The 20,228-nt window shown below is 48.3% G+C and overlaps 1 protein-coding gene across 1 annotated transcript in view; it reads left to right on the top strand.

Moving 5' to 3' along the window:
- Positions 1 to 20,011, top strand: part of SERHL2 (serine hydrolase-like 2) — a 25,917-nt gene extending 5,906 nt beyond the window's left edge. Inside the window, exons 8-11 of the mRNA XM_006866910.1 lie at positions 11,691 to 11,725; positions 18,742 to 18,824; positions 19,171 to 19,267; positions 19,880 to 20,011. Coding sequence (XP_006866972.1) covers positions 11,691 to 11,725; positions 18,742 to 18,824; positions 19,171 to 19,267; positions 19,880 to 20,011 — 347 coding nt within the window. The remainder of the gene's footprint in view (positions 1 to 11,690; positions 11,726 to 18,741; positions 18,825 to 19,170; positions 19,268 to 19,879) is intronic.
- The last annotated feature ends 217 nt before the right edge of the window (positions 20,012 to 20,228 follow it).

The raw sequence follows: 20,228 nt of genomic DNA, 5'->3' as shown, positions 1-20,228 counted from the left end.
CCCTTCATGGGGGAGGTCTGCTAGTCTGTGGTCAGCCTTCATGATGGGGGGCCTGCTAGTCTGCAGTCACCCTTCATGGGCGGGGCCTGCTAGTCTGCGGTCACCCTTCATGGGGGCGTCTGCTAGTCTGTGGTTAGCCTTCATGATGGGGGGCCTCCTAGTCTGCGGTCAGCCTTCATGGGGGGTCTGCTAGTCTGTGGTCAGCCTTCATGATGGGATCTCCTAGTCTGCGGTCACCCTTCATGGGGGGGTCTGCTAGTCTGCGGTCAGCCTTCGTGGGGGGGTCTGCTAGTCTGTGGTCACCCTCCATGATGGGGGGCCTCCTAGTCTGCGGTCAGCCTTCATGGGGGGGTCTGCTAGTCTGTGGTCACCCTCCATGATGGGGGGCCTGCTAGTCTGTGGTCACCCTTCATTGGGGGTTCTGCTAGTCTGTGGTCAGCCTTCATGATGGTATCTCCTAGTCTGTGGTCACCCTTCATGATGGGATCTCCTAGTCTGCGGTCAGCCTTCATGGGGGGTGGATCGGCTAGGTTGTGATCAGTAAGAACCTGCAGTACCCTGTGCTTACTAGGGCCAGCACTTCAGGGAGTACCATTCACAAAGCTCACCATGGCAGTGACACCCCCTGGAACTGAGCGTGTTCAGGCCAGATGTGAAACGTGGGCTCTAGGACAGTCAGGACGTGAGCAGGGAGACACTGTGGTAAATGGAACATGCTCTCTTGGATGCGAAGACCTGAGTTTGATTCCTGATTCTGCTAGCTGAGTGGTCTTGGAAAAGTCCCTCCCTCCCTCCCTCTTAAATCACTCCCTCTGGCCCGTTCCTCCTGTTGGTTTTCTCCCTATCCCATTTACCTCATAGGTTCCAGCTGGATGGGGAATGGGACTTCCTCTTAGAAATGACCAAACGAGGCAAAAGGTGGAAAACCCAAGTCTCTGTGGGGCTGAGCAAGTTGTGGAGTTAGTCCCATTGGCTGGGAAGGAGGCACTAGGAAGCAGTGGGGGATGGGTACACTGGAGGGGTCCGGGGCAGCTGATTATCAGGGAATGTGGGTCTAGTGGGCCAGAACTCCCACCTGCCCCAGAGAAAGCAGAAATCTGCTCTGCTGTGTTTTGTTGGCAACTAATCCAGAAATTGACAACACATGACATGAGTTTCAAACAAAGCATGCAGGCTTCTCCTAGGCTTGTAGTCATTCTCTCTGCACCTTTGCCTGCCCCGCCTACCTGAAACCCACCTCTTAGGAGGGACTGAGGGCCCAGGGCCGTGTCCTGTCCAGAGGAGCCCCAAGCACATAAGTGGGCTAATCTGGAATAAGAGCCGATAGGGCCTGGATGGAGCCGATTTACTGTTCAACTGAGATATGCAGGTCAGAGGCTGAACGGAGGGAGGGTCTGGGGAGAAGGTGGGCACTCCCTGCACCCGGAGTGGACAAGTGACTGGCCCCTGTGGCCAGGTGCTGGTCATGGCCCTTTGGGACTTGAGTTGACCTAGAGGAAGAGGGAGCGTGACACTGGCCCCAAAGCATCGGACAGCAGGCATTCGGTTTGGGCGCATGGATGATTTCCTCCCACTCTCTGCCTTTCACACACCTTTGTTTCGCTTGTTCAATTTCACAAAACTTGACTGTGAACTACCCTGTTTCAGTGCCCTGGGTACCTGGGGCCGGATAGTGAACTAAGACAGATGTGTTCCCTGGTGGGCTGGCTGTCTAGAGGGATGCTAGGTAGATCAGGTTAGCACGTGAGCATGCTGTGAGGAGGTTGGGGCTGGCCAAGGCTGCAGGCTGCCTCATGGAGAAAACGCATTACTGACTTTAAGCCCACTTGGGCAGGTGAAGTCATGAGAACTAAGGGTAAAGGTGATCCTATCGGAGGGACTGCAGGAGGTTTTGACAGAGTTTGCTTTGGCAGGAGGTCTGCAGCTCAGAGCCTGTTAGCCTGGGAGGGAAATCCTTATCTGCATGGACCTCCTTTTCTGCTTCCAAACGCCCCAGGCCACAGCCCCACACTGAGTCTATAGGCTTCCTAAGGACTAAGGATGATTGCAGGCCAGTCCTGGGACACTAGCTAACAGATTCCGATTACGGAAACGATGACCGCCTTGTCCTTTCCAAAAGAAATAGGCAAAAGGGACTTTTAGAGCAAGTTGCTTGTTCCTGGCAGTACAGTCTACCTCCCCCACAGGTAGCAGCTGGCTGCAGTGCCTCTGACATCAGACAGCTGGAAGGGCCAGGGGAGTGGGATGACAAAGTTCTGAGCCAACTCCTTCTCAGTGTCCAATGTCCACTAGAAAGCCCAAGCGCCCAGGTCCCAAGGCCAAATGTGCCAACACTCCACGGGTCCCGTGGTCAGCACTAGTGCGGACCCTATCTGCCCAAGTCGACCACGCCCCCACAGCCTGATTCCTGGACTGTAGTTACATCAGGAAGGAAAATGATGGAGGGTCGGGGTGGTCAGAGCCGCTTTGTTTGCAGACAAGGAAACTGACACAGAGAAAAGCGGGCCTTCCTTTCTTGTGTATTCCCAGCCCAGTGTGGTCCCTCTCATCCTACATGGACTTATGCTGGGGTAAAGACCAGCCATGGCCCTGCACTCCCAAATACAGAGCCAGATGGGGGCCATCCAGTGGGCTCTGACTCAGGGACCCTCTTCCCGGTTCTGCACCACCCTCACTATTATTGCTGCGTTTGAGCGCATTCTTGCTGGCACTGTGCCAATCCACCTCATTGAAGCTTTTCCTCTTTTTCGCTGACTCTCCACTTTACCAATCAAGATGTCCTTCTCCAGGGACTGGTCCCTCCTGATCACATGTCCAGAGTATGTGAGATGAAATGTCACCATTCTCACTTCTAAGGCACCTTCTGGCTGTACTTCTCTAAGACAGATTTATGTTCTTCTGACAGTCCATGGTCTATTCAGTATTCTTTGCCAACACCATTCTAAGACATCAATTCTTTTTTATTTTAATGCTTTATTGTGAATTATGTGATAGTTTACATGGGAAGACATCAGCTTCACATTGATCCTGTCATATATCATTTCCTTGCCATGGTTACAATCCCTTCTATGCATCATCCATCAACCAAAGGGTACACCCCGCAAGCCTGCCCCATGGTCTGCATACCGCCCCTCTCTCTGTCTGGGTCCAAAGTCTCCAGCCGCTCCATCTCCCCATATCATCGTCTCTGCCTCCATCTCAGGCATCACTGCTACTCTGGGTAGGTCCCGCTCTCCGCTCTTCTTCTTTGATGGTCCCAGGGACCTCTGCTCCTAGACTGTAAGGTTAATCACTCTCCTCCCTTTGCCCCAAAATGTCCACTTTTACATTTCCATCCCTTACAATCAGTCCTGATAACAATTATTCGCTATTGTATCTCAAGAGACCTATCCACATCTCCTTTCATCAGCCCTGACTAGGCAGAATGGATACTACTCAGTGGAGACTCTACCTTCCTCCAGGCCCTCTGAATCTAGGTCCCCTCTTGAAAGCTTGTAAGCCAGTCACTTCTTGCCTCTGTAGCCCCCCCCCCCCCCATTCTGGGTATCCAATGTCCAAGCTGCCCATCCCTGTCCTCTCCGTGTGCAGAGGAGGTGGGAATGATCCTCTCTGTGAAGATTTGTTCCCTCTTTTGAGCTACTGCATCCATAGGTGTAGGTCAAGTGCATCAAATTGTATCAGATTACTCTTTTTTCCCTCTTCTTTCTTCTTCTGTTTGAGCTCTGATCAACCAGCCATTGAAGCCAGGTCAAGTGGGTTTTATCTGCAAGTGTGGGTGTACTTATGCATGTGCCTTATCTTCTTATCAGCTGGATGCTTCACTCTTCACTCTAGTCCTCTGTGGCTGTGTCGCTGACTCTGGGTCCAAGAATCCCCTGGACTTGGCACACTCCTAGCCAACCAGGTCTCCATCCGGGTTCACAGGAGTCTGTTGAATGTTGTAGGGCTTAGCTTGCAGCTTCATTGCTGATTTCCCCTCACTTCCCTTTATCAGTGACAAACGTGGTCAGCAATCCCACTGAGCATGCATTCCCACTGAGCCTTAATCTTAGAAGGGGTTTGCCCTGAGGGGAACCTGACCACTTGTCTTGATGTCTCCTGGGTGAGCCACTTGTTTGTTCGTGTAGTAATCAGTTGGCCTGCCTATATTGTTTTGTGTTTTTCCTGTCAGTCTTTCTTTCAGGAAGTGGACATCTCCCCTCAAAAGATTCTGGATGATGCTGTTCAGGATTCTACCCATGGTCTTGTGTAATGCAGAGGCTCCGCAGGAAGCCTCCTTCGCTGGGCATGTTGTATCCCCATTTTAGGTATTCTAGTCAGTTATAGGCAGAAGATGGACTTACAAGCTTTCTATGGTGATATCTCTGGCTATTCCTTTCTCTCCCCCTCCAGTGTCAATTTTATAGTGGTATGCTAGGGGAACCAAGATTCAACAGACAGCCAAGCATCTTAAAATTATTTCTAAGGCATCAGTTCTTATTCATCCTTCCTTATTCATTGTCCAGTCTTCACATGCACATGAGGCAATTGAAAATACCTCAGGTAGTGAAATCTCCACATTGGTGGGCTCCCACCTGGGGTGAGCTACCACTCCGTCCATGAAAGCTCTGCCCAGGAGCCCTGCTAGACAAGGACAGTGAAGGTGTCCCCAGCAGGGAGTGGGTGGGTGGGACCTAGTTTGTGCCCTTGGTGTCCACTTCTGGGACTTGGAAGGCTGGGGCCCAGGGCCACTGGGGGGCAGGGGTGTGGGCTGCCGTGAAGAGCAGGGGGTTAGACGGAGCAGGCTCAGGGAGCTGCCGAGAGTCGGTGTTTACTCCAGGAAGCTCCTGGAGGCTTTTAACTGGTAGGGTGCCATCTGATCAGATTTCCATTTCCAAACTGATGTCTGCTGACTGGTGACCAGCAGGACTGGCCCATCTAAGACTGTGGCTGGGCGACAGGCGGGGCCACTGTGGACCAGGTGCTGTCGCAGTGGCACCTTGCTTCTGTGTTGCTGTGGGTTGGAGGGTTTTGTAAAGCAGATGTTCTCCTGCTGGGGTCTTGGAAACTTCATGTTTCTCAGGGAGACTCGAGGCATGCTCTGAGGTGGGTATATAGGGGACCACCTGGAGGTCCTAAGACTGAGGGCCTGAGGGACAAGTACCTCAACTTTGTAACATGAAGGGGGTGTGGCTCCAGTTTGTAGAAAATGGACAAGTCAGAACATTGTCTGTCAAATCCCAGCACATTTCACGTGTCTGCTCTGGGACACACAGGAGCTGGTGGAGGCTCTGAGGGTGATGGAGGAGAAAGCCTCGCTGAGGAACTGGGGTGTGATCCTGAAATGGGGAGCCCCGGACAGGACTGGGAATAGGAGTGACACATGGCAGAGGCAAGTGAGTTCTGGAATCATCGTCCAGCAGCTGTGAGGAGGGGGATGGATACCCAGGTGGGGCTGGAGTCAGAAGTTGGGTTAGGAGATGAGAGGAAACAAGGGCTGATGGGGTGCGGGTGGACAATGACCATTGTCCTTGGCTGTGGCAAGGGGTGCGGGTGGACAATGACCATTGTCCTTGGCTGTGGCCTGCCTTCAAAACCATTTTCTTATCAAATGTATGTACCATGCAACTTTTCAGAGTGTTTGGAACCCTTGAGAGAGGTGGGACTCTCACAGGCCAAAAGCTCAGCTTACATGGGGAGTCAGGTTCACACCCACCCCTGAGCCAGCCTGGCCCCTGGGAGGGCTGACGCCCACCTCGTGTGGGTGTCTAGAGGCTTAAATATCTCAAAAAGCCTCAGCTGTGCTGCTGGATTCCTGGAATCTGGATCTAACTGAGGAAGAAACCCCAAGGCCGTCTCTCTCGCTCCTAGTTCCCATGGTGGACCCTTCTCGAGTGCTGAGAGTGGGAGGGCATGGCATGGGGAGGAGCCTTGGTCCTTCCAGCAGCTGGAGCCCAGGCCCTGAAAGGAGGAAGAGGAAGGCAGCAAGCCCCACTGGAGCGGTCATCTCTGACCTCCATCACCTGTGTGTGGTCGGGACAGCCCTGAGACTGACCAGGTCCCCTGCCTTGGTTCCCTTTGACCAAAATGGTAGTGACCAAAAAGCTCTGGCAACTACATGGTTCTTGGAAATACTTTGAGTAGTGAAAACTGGAAGAAGAATCTTTTCTTAACCATTAGCCATCTTTCTCAATTGATCAGCTGACGCTTGTATAATCTCTAATTAAAAGGAAAAGCTTGATCATGACAGAAAAAGCTTTCCGGATGCTTCTATAATTTTTGCTTTCTTCTGGCAAAATATAGTTATTCAAACTTCAGCTTTCCAGGAGGGAGGCCCAACCCCCTCCCTCCCCATCACCTCCCAAGCCCAATCCCCTTCCCCTGACAACCCCCTTCCCCTGACAACACCCTTCCCCTGATAACACCCTTCCCCTGACAACACCCTTCCCCTGATAACACCCTTCCCCTGACAACACCCTTCCCCTGACAACACCCTTCCCCATGGGTTGTTGCTCTTGTGGGTATTAGTTGTCATCAAGCTGATTCCAACTCACGAGAACCCGTGTGTACAGAGTAGACGTGCTCCACATAGAGTCTTTTGTATTTGTTAATTTACTGTGAATTCAGTGACAACATGCATAGCACGTCATCAACTTTATATTCAACAAATCATTTCGTTGTTGTTAGGGGCCGTCGAGTTGGTACCGACTCATAGCGATCCTACACACAACAGAGCGAAACACTGCCCTGTCCTGTGCCAGCCTTACAATAGTTATTACACTTGAGCCCACTGCTACTGCCACTGTGCCAGTCCATCTCTTAGGGGGTCTTCCTCTTTTTTGCTGGTCTGGTGTTTAAGAGAACAAAGATGTAGTAATGTTGGCATAGTTCCAGGATGCCCCAGAATGCTCTCCTTTCGTAGCATGGAAAGAACCAAGCACAAGCTCATTTATTATTTTTGGGCCTTAAATACTGAAATATTTTTAGCTAGCAAGTTTATCATGACACGCTGTTTCCTTCTGTTGTACATAAGGTTGTTAGGAGTTGGGATGGACTCAATGGTACCTAACAACATTTACATCCTGCCGGGTTTTAGGGTTGTTGTTTTTTTTTTTAGATCAATATGGATACAAATCCATGCATTGATTACCGGGTCAGCTGTCCTCTACCCCCCTTGCTTATTGTCCTTGGAACTTCCCACAGGTCCCCAGACATGAGCTCAGTTAGCTAGTCTTCTACCCAGAGGCCTTGAGGCTTTCCAGCCGTTTTGCTGCTCTAAGTGCTGGATCTCAGTGTCTTTGCTGCGGGAGGGTTCCAGACTGTCCCTTGAAGCTTCGCCTGCCCCAGCTGTCATGGTTGGAGTTTTGCCTGTTTGCTAGGGGAGAAGTTGGAGCTCAATGTGATTTTCTTTGCTTGTATGGGTAAGGATTCATACTTCTTGTATTTCTTTTTTTCATCTGAAAACTACATGTTCCTGTCCTCTTTCAGGGACACTTAGTGCCTTGAAAAGTTTGGCCTGCAAATGTTTATCCCCTAGTCTGTTACTAGTCTTTTGACTTTAACAAACCAAAATCCATACCACTGACATTGAGGAGATTCTAACTTATAGCGACTGTATGGTGGTGGTGGTGGTGGTGGTGGCAATGTGCCATGGAGTCAGTTCCGACTCACAGCGACCCTGTACACGGTTTCCGAGGCTGTAAATCTTTGTGAGCAGAAAGCCTTATCTTTCTTCCGCGGAACAGCTGGTAGTTTCGAATTGCTGACCCTGAGGTTAGCAGCCCGATTAGTACCCACTACGCTACCAGAGCTCCAGAGCTCCTTGTATACAGGGCTTCCAAATCTTTATGGAAGCAGACAGCCTCATCATTCTCCCATGGAGTGGTTGGTGGGTTTGAACCACAAACCTTGTAGTTAACAGTTCAGTGCTTATCCTATAGTGCCACACCAGGACTTCTGTATTTATGGTGGTGGTGGTGATGTGCTGTGGAATCGGTTCCAACTCATAGTGACCCCGCATAGGGTTTCTGAGGCTGTAACTCTTTACGGGAGCAGAAAGCCTCATCTTTCTCCCGTGGAACAGCTGGTAATTTCGAACTGCTGACATTGAGATTTGCAGCCCAACTTGTAGCCACTACGCTACCAATTAGGTATATGTAACTACAGTTATATTGTTATCGGATGCTGTCACGTTGGCTCCAACTCATAGCAACATTATGCACAACAGAATGAACCCTGGCACTAACCTCACAATCACTGGTATGCTTGAGCCCACTGCTGCTGCCACTGTACTAATCCACCTCATTGGGCATCTTCCTGACCCTCCACCTTAGTAAGCATGATGTCCTTCTCCAGGGACTGGTCCCTCCTGTAATACATCCAAAATGTGAGAGACAAAGTGTGGCTGTCCTGGCTTCTAGGAGCATCTGGCTGTATTTCTTCCAACACAGATCTGTTTGTTCTCAGCAATCCATGGTACTTTTAATATTCTCCTCTAACACCGTAACTCAAATGCATCAATTCTTCTATGATCTTCTCTATTCACTGTCCAACTTTCACATGAACATGAAGTTACTGAAAATACCATGGCTTGGGCCAGGCGTACTCTAGTCCTCAAACTGACATCTTTGCTCTTGAGCACTTTAAAGAGGTCTTGTGCAGCAGATTTGCCTAATGCAGTATGTCATTTGATTTAACTGCTGCTCCCATGAGTATTGATGGTTGATCCAAGCAAAATGAAGTCTTTGACAACTTCAATCTTTTCTCCTGATGTCATTTATTTGTCCAGTGGTGAGGGTTTTGCTTTCTTTTCTTTACAAAATAAAACAACCATACCAAAGCAAAGACTGTAGTCTTTGATTTTCATCAGTAAGTATTTTATGTTCTCTTCACCTTCAGCAAGCAAGGATGTATCATCTGCATATTGCAGGTTGTTAATGAGTCTTCCTCCAGTCCTGATACTTTTTTTGTTTTTAAGTTTTTAGGAGACTGATATGTTTTTCTTCATAGAACCCAGCTTCTTGAATTGCTGACTCAGCATACAGACTGAATAAGTATAGTGAAAGAATACAACCCTGGAGCACACCTTTCCTAATTTGAAACTGTTCAGTGATTCCTTGTTCTGTTCGGACAACTGCCTCTTGGTCTATGTACAGGTTCCTCATGAGCACAATTAAGTGTTATGGAATACTCATACTTCACAATGTTGTCCATAGCTTGTCATGATCCACACAATCAAAAAGCCTTTGCACAGGTAAACATCTTTCTGGTATTCTCTGCTTTCCGCCAAGATCCATCTGACATAGTAAACTCCATAGGACACACCGTTACAAATACTTTTTGGTGGTGGTTGGAGGTTGGTGTAAAGATTTGTTCCCTCTTTTGAGCTACTGCATACATAGGTATAGGCCAAGTTCATCAAATTGTATCAGATTACTCTTTTTTTTCCTCTTCTTTCTTCTTCTAGTTGAGCTCTGATCATCCAGTCACTGAAGCCAGGATAAGTGGGTATTATCTGCAAGTGTGGGTGTTCTTATGCATATGCCATCTCTTCTTATTAGCTGGACTCTTCACTTTCCGCTCTAGTCCTCTGTGGCTATGTCACTGACTCTGGGCTCAAGAGTCCTCAGGTCTTGCCACACTGCTGGTCAACCAGGTCTCCACCTGGATTCACAGGAGTCTATTGAAGGTTGTAGGACTTAGCTTGCAGCTTCATTGCTGTTTTCCCCTCACATCCCCTTATTGGTGACGAATATGTTCATCAATCAGAGTGTGTATTCCTACTGAGTCTTAGTCTTGGAAGGGGGTTTGCCCTGAAGGGACCCAACCACTTGCCTTGATGTCTCCTGGTGAGCAACTTGCTTGTTCTTGTAGTAATCAGTCAGACTGCCTATATTTTTCCTGTTGGTCTTTCTTTCAAGAAGTATCTTCTTGTTCTTCTAGCTGCTCCAGGCTGGTCTGCTTGTCCTTTCAAGTGGAAATTTCCCACCTCAGAAGGTTCTGGATGGGGTTCAGGATTATGTAATGCAGAGGCTCTGCTGGAAGCCTCCTTCACTGGGCACGTTGTAGCCCCATTTTAGGTATTCCAATCAGTTATAGGCAGAAGACAGGCTTACAAGGTTTCTATGGTGATTATGTCTGGCTATTCCTTTCTCTCCCCCTCATGTCTATTTTATAATGGTATACTAGGGAAACCAAAATTCAGAAAGACAGCCAAGCATCTTAACATTATTTTCCCCCCTTTTCCCCATTCAAACCATGTCTCAATCCCTGTATCCCAGAGCCCTGTTGTTCCAAGGTTATGCATATATCATTATTTACCTCTGTCCCACTTAGCCCATGCAAACCTGCCTAATTGTTTTCCCGACTGCTTTGTTCTTCCATTCCCCTCCCTTTTGTTATGTATTGCCTCCCCCCACCCAGCACCCAAACTATCCTGTGTCTATTCCCTACCTTAATCAACTTTTAGAAAAGACAAATGCATCATTTTTTTATATAATCTTGCTTTTCAATACACTTTCTCCACCTGTCAACAAGCTTTTGTATTCCCTTATTTAAAAAATGTTTCAGGCTGAGCTGTGAGCCACGAATGCATTGCTGTCTTCACTTCATCAGAGGTGAATCTTCATCCTCGAAGAGCTGCTTTCAGGGGACCAAACAGGTGAAAGTCTGATGGAGCAAGATCAGGGCTATAGGGAGGATGCTTTAACACCTGCAAATGAAGCTTTTGCAGAGTGTCAACAATGTGAGCAGAGGTGTGGGGACATGCACTGTCATGCAAGATCACAACGCCCTTGGATAGCAGCCTTCTGTGTTTAATCCCCAGTTTAAACTTCAGCTCTTCAGTGAACATTTCACTGTAACGAGCACTATTGATTGTTGAACCTTTTTCCTGATCGTGTTCCAGTACTGTTCCTTGGGATTCCCAGAGAACTGTAAGCATCAATTTTCCAGCTGTTTCTTGGTTGGCGATTGAGGATGTTTCCATTCCAGACTGTGCCGTTTATTTGAGTGTGTTTATTCGGACCTTCCTTCGAGTATCAGTGCACGTTTTGTTTGCAGACGTCCAAACACTTTTGTGTGTGGTCTTCCGTGAGTTGTTTCAGTACCCAGCTCACACAAACTTTCCGAAACCCAAATCTGCCGTGGATTATTTCATAGGCAGAGCCATGGCTGATCTGCAAATGATTTGCCACATAATCCACTGTCACTCGTCTAATTGACAGAATCATTTCACGTGCACGCTCAATGTTGTCATCACTTATGGACGTGGATGGGTGTTTTAATATAATTGGAATGTGGATAATTTTTGACTCAACTTCGTAGATTGACTCATAAAGGTATCACCTGTGAGTCATGAGCTCCTTTAAAATATCTTTATGAGATGCAGTGGTCATTAATTAAAGCAAAGATGAGAAGGTGAGGGAAAGTAGATTACTGGAAACAGAGCAATCAGATGGAATGTTCAAGAAGGATGACACATGGTGAAAGATGTACCCTGTGAGATATGTCACTGAATAGCTTGTGTAGAAATCATTAAATGGGAACCTACTTTTTTGTATAAACATTCACCTAAGACACAATAACTTGTTTTTTAAAAAATAAGTGATTTCTGGCTGGAGGGGCCTGGGGTCCTGGAATGCGGAGCGGAGTCCCCCATCCTGATAGATGTTGCTCTGCCTGAGGCCGCATCTCTGTGCTTCACTCTCCAGGTCTGGTGCTGAACAGAGACCGGAGAATCGCTTGGGTGAGTGCTGCCCTCTCTAGGGCCCCTTGACCGTTTGCCTTCTTTTGAACCATCAGCCTCCCTATGGTGAGGGCTGGGGTAAACAAATCTGACATTTGGGTTTGATAGGGGATAGGATACACTGGAACCCGCTCAGTACCTGGGAGAAATGTACGAACACCAACACCTAACACTTGTACCCATACTAACACCAAAGCCAACACCAACACTTAACACCAATTGTTGTTGGCTCCTGCTCATAGTGGACCTATGCACAGCAGAAGGAATCACTGCCTGGTCCTGTGCCAACCTCACAGCCTATTGCTGCTGCCACTGGGCCAGTCCATCTTGAGGGGGTCGTCCTCTTGTTTGCTGACCCTCCACTTTACCAAGCATGATGTCCTTCTCCAGGGACTGGTCCTTCCTGATAATATGTCCGAAGTCTGAGAGATGACGTCTTGCCATCCTTGCTTCTAAGGAGAATTCTGGTTGCAATTCGTCCAACATAGATTGTTTGTTCTTTTAGCAGGTCACAGTCCTTCACACGTTCTTCTCCAACAGCTTAATTCAAATGTGTCAGTTCTTTTAAGGTCTTCCTTAAGAATTGTTCAAATTTCACATGCATAGGAAGCTATTGAAACTACCCTGGCTTGGGTCAGGCACACCTTAGTCCTCAAACTGACATCTTTGCTCTTGAACACTTTTTAAAGAAGCCCAATGCAGCAGATTTGCCTAATGCAATGTGGTGTTTGGTTTCCTGACTGCTGTTTGAGAGTGTTTAGAGGATCCAAGCAAAATGAAGTCTTAGACAGTATCAATCTTTTCTCCATTTATCATGATGTCATTTATTACTCTGTTGTTGTGAAGTGCCATTGAGTCGGTTCTGACCCATAGTGACCCTGTCAAGGGTTTCCGAGGAGCAGCTGGTGAGCTTGAACTGCCAACCTTGCAGTTCAAACAGCTTTGCAGTCTGGCGCATTAATCCACAGCGCCACACCAGGACTCAGTTTAGTGAGGAATTTTGTTTTCTTTACATTGAGGTTCAGCCCATACTGAAGACGGTGGTCTTTGATCTTCATCAATAAGTACTTTTAATCCTCCTTGCTTTCAGTAAGCAAGGTTGTACCACCTGCATATTGTAGTTTGTTAATGAGTCTTCCTCCCATCCTGATGACATGTTCTTCCTACAAACTAGCTTCTTAGATTAGCTCAGCATACAGATTGAGTAAATCTGGTGACTGGTGAAAGACGACAATCCTGGAGCACACCTTTCCTGATGTGAAACCATTTGTTGTTCCCATGTTCTATTCGGACAACCGCCTCTTGATCTACGTACAGGTTCCTCATGAGCACAATTAAGTGTTCCCCATCACTTGTCAGAATCCATAGTTGAAAGCCTTTGCATATCCAATAAAGCCCAGGTAAACATCTTCTGGTATTATTTGCTTTCAGCCAAGATCCAGCTGACATCAGCAATTGTATCCCTCTTCTGAATCCAGCTTGAACCTCTGGCAGCTCCCTGTCAATGTATGGTTGCAGCTGTTTCTTAATTATCTTTAGCAAAACGGTACTTACTTGTGGTATCGATGATATTGGTCAATGACTTCTGCATTCTGTTGGGTCACCACTCTTTGGAATGGGCACAAATACGGATCTCTTCTAGTCAACTGGCCAGATATCTGTCTTCCAAATTTTGTGGCATAGAGTGCGTGCCTCCAGTGCTGCAAAAGTTTGTTAAAAGATTTCAATTTGTAGTCCATCAATTCCCCGAGCCTTGTTCTTTGCCAGTGTCTTCAATGCACCTTGGACTTCTTCCTTCAGTACCATTGGCTCTTGATCATGTGCTGTCTCTTGAAATGGTTGAATATCAGCCATTTGTTTTTGGTACAATGACTCTATGTATTCCTTCCATCTTCTTTTTTTTTTTAAACTTATTGTGAATTGAGCGAAGGCTTACAGAGGAGATCATCCGTTTTACATTCAACAAATCATATACTTCGCTTCATTACATGGTTGCAATCTCCTCCATGCACTAACAGTTAACAGCATTTACTTCTATTCACTTTAACCCTTGCATTCCTCCCTGTGTCTCCTGCCACCCCCTTCTTTCCTCTGCCAACCTCCCTCTGCTTGTAGATTGCCTGTCTTGTCACCCATGTCAATGCATGTGTACCCTCTAGCACATGAATCATTTCCTCTTCCCCCCAAAACCATCACAGATAGTTTCTTTTATAAAGAACCCCCTCCCTTGTTTTATGTACAAAAACACCCCCCATGCAGGAATATATAATCATTTAAGCAATTGAAGGGCACATTCTGCAAGCCTGCCTCCTGGCCGCTAGCACACAGCCTTTCTCTTTCCATGAATCAAGTCCTCAGTTGCTCTCTTTCCATGTCTTCACCATCTCTGATGTCACTGCTTCTCTGGTTAGGGTCCCAAGTTCTGCTCATGCTCTTCTCTTTTGATGGTCCTAGGGTCCTCTGTTCGTGGAATGTAAGATTAACTACTCCCCCCTTTTTGTTACACAACTTCTACTTTTACAGTTGTGACAATTGCAATTAAGTATGATAACAGTTACTCACTTTTGAATCAAATGAATCCTATCCCCATCTCCTTTTACCAGACCCATCTAGACAAGAGGAAAACTATTCAGTGGGGAGTCTACCTTCCCACACACACTCTGAAACGAAACTCCTTCTTGAAAACTTGTAAGCCAGCTACTTTATGCCCTTATACCCCCCACCCCCCATTTTAAGTAGCTAGTATCTAAGTTGCCAATCTCTATCAACCCTGTGTACACAAAGGATAGATTTGATCCTTGATGTGAAGCTTCCTTCCCCGCTCTTGGTTGGTATTTTGAGCTACTACATCCTTATGTATAGGTCAAGTTCATCAAATTGTAGCAATTTACACTTGGTTTCTTTATCAAATTTCTTTATCTTCCTCTAGTTGAATTCTGATCATCAAGCCATCGAAGCTAGGTCAAATGGATACTATCAGCAAGTTTGGGCATCTTGTACATCTCCCCACACTTCATATTAGCTGGGTGCCTACCATGGCTAGGCCCTTGTCCATGGGCTCAGGTGTCCCCAAATCTCCCCACACTGTGGACCAACCAGCCCGTTCTTTTCTCTCTCTCATCTCAAGGTCTACAGGAGTCTATGGAATGTGGTCAAACTCAGCCCATATCTTCATTGTTGCCTTTCCCCCATTTCCACTCACATGCAGATAACAAGGTCACCAGCAAGCTTACATGCCTGTTCATGAGCTCCCTTTGAATTTCAGTCTTGGAGTGGGGAGGTGTCCTGCTTCCATCTTCTTTTGATGCTTTCTGCATCATGCAATATTTTGCCCATGTTGTTGTTGTTAGGTGCCATCGAGTCGTACCGACTCACAGCAGAACAAAACACTGCCCGATCCTGGGCTAACATCACTACTGTTGCCACGCTTGAGTCTATCGATGCTGCCACCTAGCCAATCCATCTCGTTGGGGGTCTTCCTCTTTTTCTCTGACCCTCCATCATACCAAACATGATATCCTTCTCCAGTGATTGGTCATTCCTGACAATATGTCTGAAGTGTGAGAGACTATGTTTGGCCATCTTGGCCTCCAAGGAGCACTCTGGCTGCACTTCTTCCATAGAATCGTCAGTATTGCAAGGTGAGGCTTGAAGTTTTTCTTCAGTCCTTTCAGCTTGAGAAATGCTGAGCGTGTGCTTCCCTTTTGGTTTCCTAACTCAAGGTTTTTGCTCATTTCATCATAATATTTGACGTTGTCTTCTCAAGCTGCCCTTTGAAATTTTCTGTTCTGCACATCTACCTCATTTCTTCCACTTGCTTTAGCATCTTTACACTTGAAGAGCAAGTTTCAGTCTCTTTTGACACCCATTTTGGTCTTCTCTTTCTTTATTGTCTTGTATGATGTTCTTGATGTCATCCCACAGCTTTCTGGTCTTTGGTAATTAGTATCTAATGCATCAAATCTTTTCTTAAGATGGTCTCTAAATTCAGTTGGGATATGTTCAAGGTCAGATTTTAGTTCTCATGGACCTTTTCTAATTTTCTTGAACTTCAACCTGAACTTGCATATGAGCGATTGATGATCTCTTCCACAGTCTGCCCCTTGCCTGGTTTTGGCTGATGGTATGGAGATTTTCTACAGTCTCTTCCCACAGAAGTATAATACCACAACTAACACGACACCCAACACTCCAATACTTAACACCAATACTAACACTAACACCAGAACCAACACCAACACATAACATGGATGTTAACACCAGCACTGAGGCATACCAACTGATACTTGCACCATACACACCACACTCCCTATTTCAAGGGCTCTGCACAACAACTCTTCAGGTAGGTGCTGTTGGTATGCACCTTATGTGGCTGAGCAGGCTGAGACATACTGTTTTATTTCATTTCGATGATGTGGGAACAAAAGGCTAGAAGAGTGGTCTCTTTGCGTAGCGGGACCAACGGTAGACACCCCCAAGTGAGGGGTCCTGCTGGGTGCTGGCCCTATTCTGTGTGTTGACCTGGATAATACAGTAAAACCTGTGAAAGCCAGAACCGGTGTAAGGCGTAAACCTGTGTCAGAGAAGGAAAACGCGACTATTTTCCACCAAAATGAGTGATGGAAATTGATGAGGTTGTGAAAAACTTGTGAGACCTGAAAGACACAGCAGGCCTGGTGAGTTCCATTTCTCACAGGTATCCCTGTAGTGACGTGGTCTTATCCACACACCTAAGCCCACTGTGAGCCCACACTCAGACTGTACACTTTGCTGTGTGTTCCATCTTGACTGACCACGGAGTGAAGGGGGATTAGAGGAAGAAGTAGAGCAAAGAGGAGACAGTGAATGGATGATGACCACCGAGCAGCCATCCCTCTAAAAGAGATATCCTCCGATGGTCACCTTTGAGGAGACAGCTGCAGAGACTCAGCCTCATGTTGTATTTTCCAGTCTGCAGACATGAGTGGAGAACAAGGTCCTTTCAGTCCTAGCCTTGGGACCAAGTAGAAGTTGAGCCTCTGATTGATGCTATAAGCCAGAGACCCCAGTCCTGGCCCCCCAAAAAAGATGATTAAAGCAAGGCTGAGGCTCTGGTGGCATGGTGGTTAAGTGCTCTAGCTTTTAACTGTGAAAGGTCAGCAGTTCAAATCCATCAGCAGGCCCTTGGGAGAGAAATATGGCAGTCTGCATCCTTAAAGATGATAGCCTTGGGGACTGTCTGGGACAGTTCTCCCCCGAGTCCCAGAATCCACAATGGTTTACTTTTCTTGGAAGAAGCTGTGGCAGGGGTGGGCTTGAGTCCTGTTACTGTTGCTGGTGACACAATATCCGGTTCTGTAAAACACTCGGAACCATTAGCACCGGTACCAGCAGGTCCTGTACAGACACTCTGCTCCAGGAGATACTACAGGAAAGCCCGGGCTCTCGGTCAGTCTGAGTTCTCCTTCCTCAGTTCACTGGATGCTACACGTGGCATGGGAACCTGTGGTCCGAAGATCATTTTAGTCTGAGGAGCAAGAAGTAGTTGGTTGAGGTTCAGGGCAGACAGAGCAAGGACACCACGTTTCCAAGGCTGTGTGCATGACCGTAGGAATCTGACACTCACCATGATGGTGGTGTTAGGGGGATCGAGCATGACTTCTGAGTCCATCCTTACGGGAACTTTCTTGAGTTACTCCACTTGGCGCACATTTATCGAGCTCATCCTCTGTTGCCATGTGCAGAGTGCTATAGGTTCACAGAACATTCCGAGAGCCGTCTGCAACTGTGCATTCCAATGACATGACTACATTGTAAACTTTCGAGTAGACATAGTCCACCGCCAGCAGGCCATACTCAGGGATTACACGTTGCTGGGATGTTGGAAGGGATGCCACCAGTAGTCCCGATACCAGCAGGGTCGTGCAGAGATTTCAGCAGAGCTTCCAGACTAAGACTTGAAAGACGGGCCTGGTGCTGTACTTCCAAAACTTACTCAATGAGAACCTGGGGATCACAGCTGAACAGGGTCCGGTGGAGTGCTGGGAGAGGAGCCCCTCATCTTAGAAGGCTCCAGTGGTCTCAGACACCCAGTGATTGTGGGGACGGCACAGGACTGGCTAACAGTTGGTTCTGGTCTAGGCTGCTGGGAGTTGGCACCAACTCCCAGCAGTAAACAACAGTGAAGTCGTATTAAGAGTCAAAAGAAATGGATGCAATTAATTTTAGTTCTACATTTTAGTTCAGTATGTCCCAAATGTTATTTCAACATGTAATCACTATAAAAACGGTGCGTTTACCTTTTCTCATATGGTTTTTGAAATCCAGTGCATTTCACACCTAGGCATGTCCATTTCAACTAGCTACATTCCAGGTGCTCAGCAGCCACATGTGACTACTGTCACCATGGTGAACCCAGCCCTTCATCAAATAGATTCCGACTTAATGACCCGGTAAACAGAACACAAGTGCCCCATAGTGTTTACAAGGCTGCGAATCTTTACAGAAGCAGACTGCCTCAGCTTTCTCCTGAGAAGTGGCTGATGGGTTTGAACACTGACTTTTCAGTTTGCAGGAAAGTGTTTAACTATTTGCAACACCTTCTGGACGGTGCAGAGTTAGAAACAGTGATAATGAGGCGGGACAGTAAGGACTGCGACAGAGGGCCTATGAACACTAGTGTGACTTGGGTAAAGGGGTTGTGGGGGGTCTTTCTCATGGAAACTGCCCAGCACAGATAGGTGGCTCTGCTTGACAGAGTCTGGGGCTCCAGGTGACAGGGCAGTGTAGTAACTTGGGAATAGGGAGCAAGGCCTGGAGGGGCCATCTCAACCCTAAAATCAAGGCCCAGGTGTAGGCAATGTCTGCATTGAGCCACATGTGTGCACCTGGCCACAAGGGAGCCTGGGAAATGTCTGACTGGCAGCCATGAGCCCTGGAATAAGGGGAGACCAGTGGGAATGAAAGCCCATGAGAAGTAAAGGGTCTTCCCCCCGAGGGTGCTGTCTGGTGGCAGCAGGCTGTGGCTCTCTCTGCAGCCGGAGCTTGGCTTTGACTTTATCAGCAGAGAGTTGTTCAAGAAAGCCCTCCAGAAGCTGCAGGCCCGAGTCCTGCATGTCAAGTAAGCCTTCCGTGACCCCTTCCCTGGGGAAGAGGGGAGGTCAAACCATGGGCAAGGAGCTCCCACACTCTTCAGCAAGGGCTTGTGGAGACAACACCAGTTGAGGCTCCAATGGACACTACCGTTTAGTCCAGCCCTGTTGGGCCCTGAGGCACCGGGGGACCCCCGCATCACCCACAGATAGGGCTAGCTCAGCTACAGCCACCTTCCCTGGCACCACCTGAGCCCCCGAGGCACTCAGCAGAGGGCGTGAAAAGGCGCAGACTCCAGTGCCCCTTGGGTTCCTGCACTGAAGGAAGGAATCCCCAGTGAGCTCTCAGACCAGCCCTGACTTCTGTTTCTCAAGAGCAAGCCAGGGCTTCACCAGTGTGAGGAAGGAGACCAAAGGCAACAAAGATACCATTCATTTCATGATTGACACACTCCAGATGATACTAAAAGAGGTGAGTCTCCCCACCCCCCACCGCGGCCTGCAGCACCCCTGGGAGCATTCACACCAGCTTGTGCATTCAAGGTCTCCAGAGCTCTGGGGTCACATGTATTTTGGAACACAGAAAATGGAGACTTTGTTGGTGGCTCTCTGGTTTTATTGTCCTGTGTCCTCCCCTCCCCATTGAAGCCCCAGACCAATCACTGCAAACCACCCCGCACTAACATTGCACTAACATTCCATCAGCGGGCAGACTTTGACCCTTGCCCTGGGGCTGGTAGCTGCTGGCGTTCCACCCACAACCTTGGTAGCATCTCAGGAAAGGGAAGAGCTGGCTGCCAACACAGCCTTCCTATCTCCAAGGGGGAGTTGAGGAGGAAAGTGTGAAAGTTAGCTCACCCCCACCCCACCCAGCTTCACAGCACAGAACACCCAGAAGTCCTAGCGGGCTTGTCCTGTGTGGACACTCCCAACCCCCTCAGGCGTTACAAGGAGCAATGTAAGGGGAAGAGGTGCCTGTCATGTCTCAGTTCAGCTCAGGGAACCCACCCAGGGTTCCCCCTGGCAGCGGGTGGGCAGTGTGGCCCCTGGACCCAGCTCACCTTCCACGTGCCCCCTCCTCCAGCGCTACCAGTTTGTGGAAGTGCCGGGCAACCACTACGTCCACATGAATGACCCCCACCAAGTGGCCAAGATCATCAGCACTTTTCTACTGAGTGATGGGGCCCCAGCCCCCGGTCTCCCCACAACCGCCTGACCCCCCACCCTCAACAAAGTGGGTGTAGGGGGCTAGGCCTTACAGGTTAAAAGAGGAGCCCTGGGCTAGAGGGAATCCCAGGGAGGGCCAATGGGAGACACGGTGGTTTGGGGGTTCTGCTCTGTGGTGAACCAGTGACAGCTGGGGGGGCAGGCGGGGCGGGGGGAAGAGAGGGGGCAGGTCTTGCAGTCTTTCCCTGTGCCTGAAGGAGGAGAAA

The sequence above is a fragment of the Chrysochloris asiatica genome, unplaced genomic scaffold (assembly GCF_000296735.1).
Source record: "Chrysochloris asiatica unplaced genomic scaffold, ChrAsi1.0 scaffold00097, whole genome shotgun sequence".
Lineage (NCBI taxonomy): Eukaryota > Metazoa > Chordata > Mammalia > Afrosoricida > Chrysochloridae > Chrysochloris > Chrysochloris asiatica.
The sequence above is the reverse complement of the archived record's forward strand: the minus strand, read 5'-3'. Positions and strand labels throughout refer to the sequence as shown.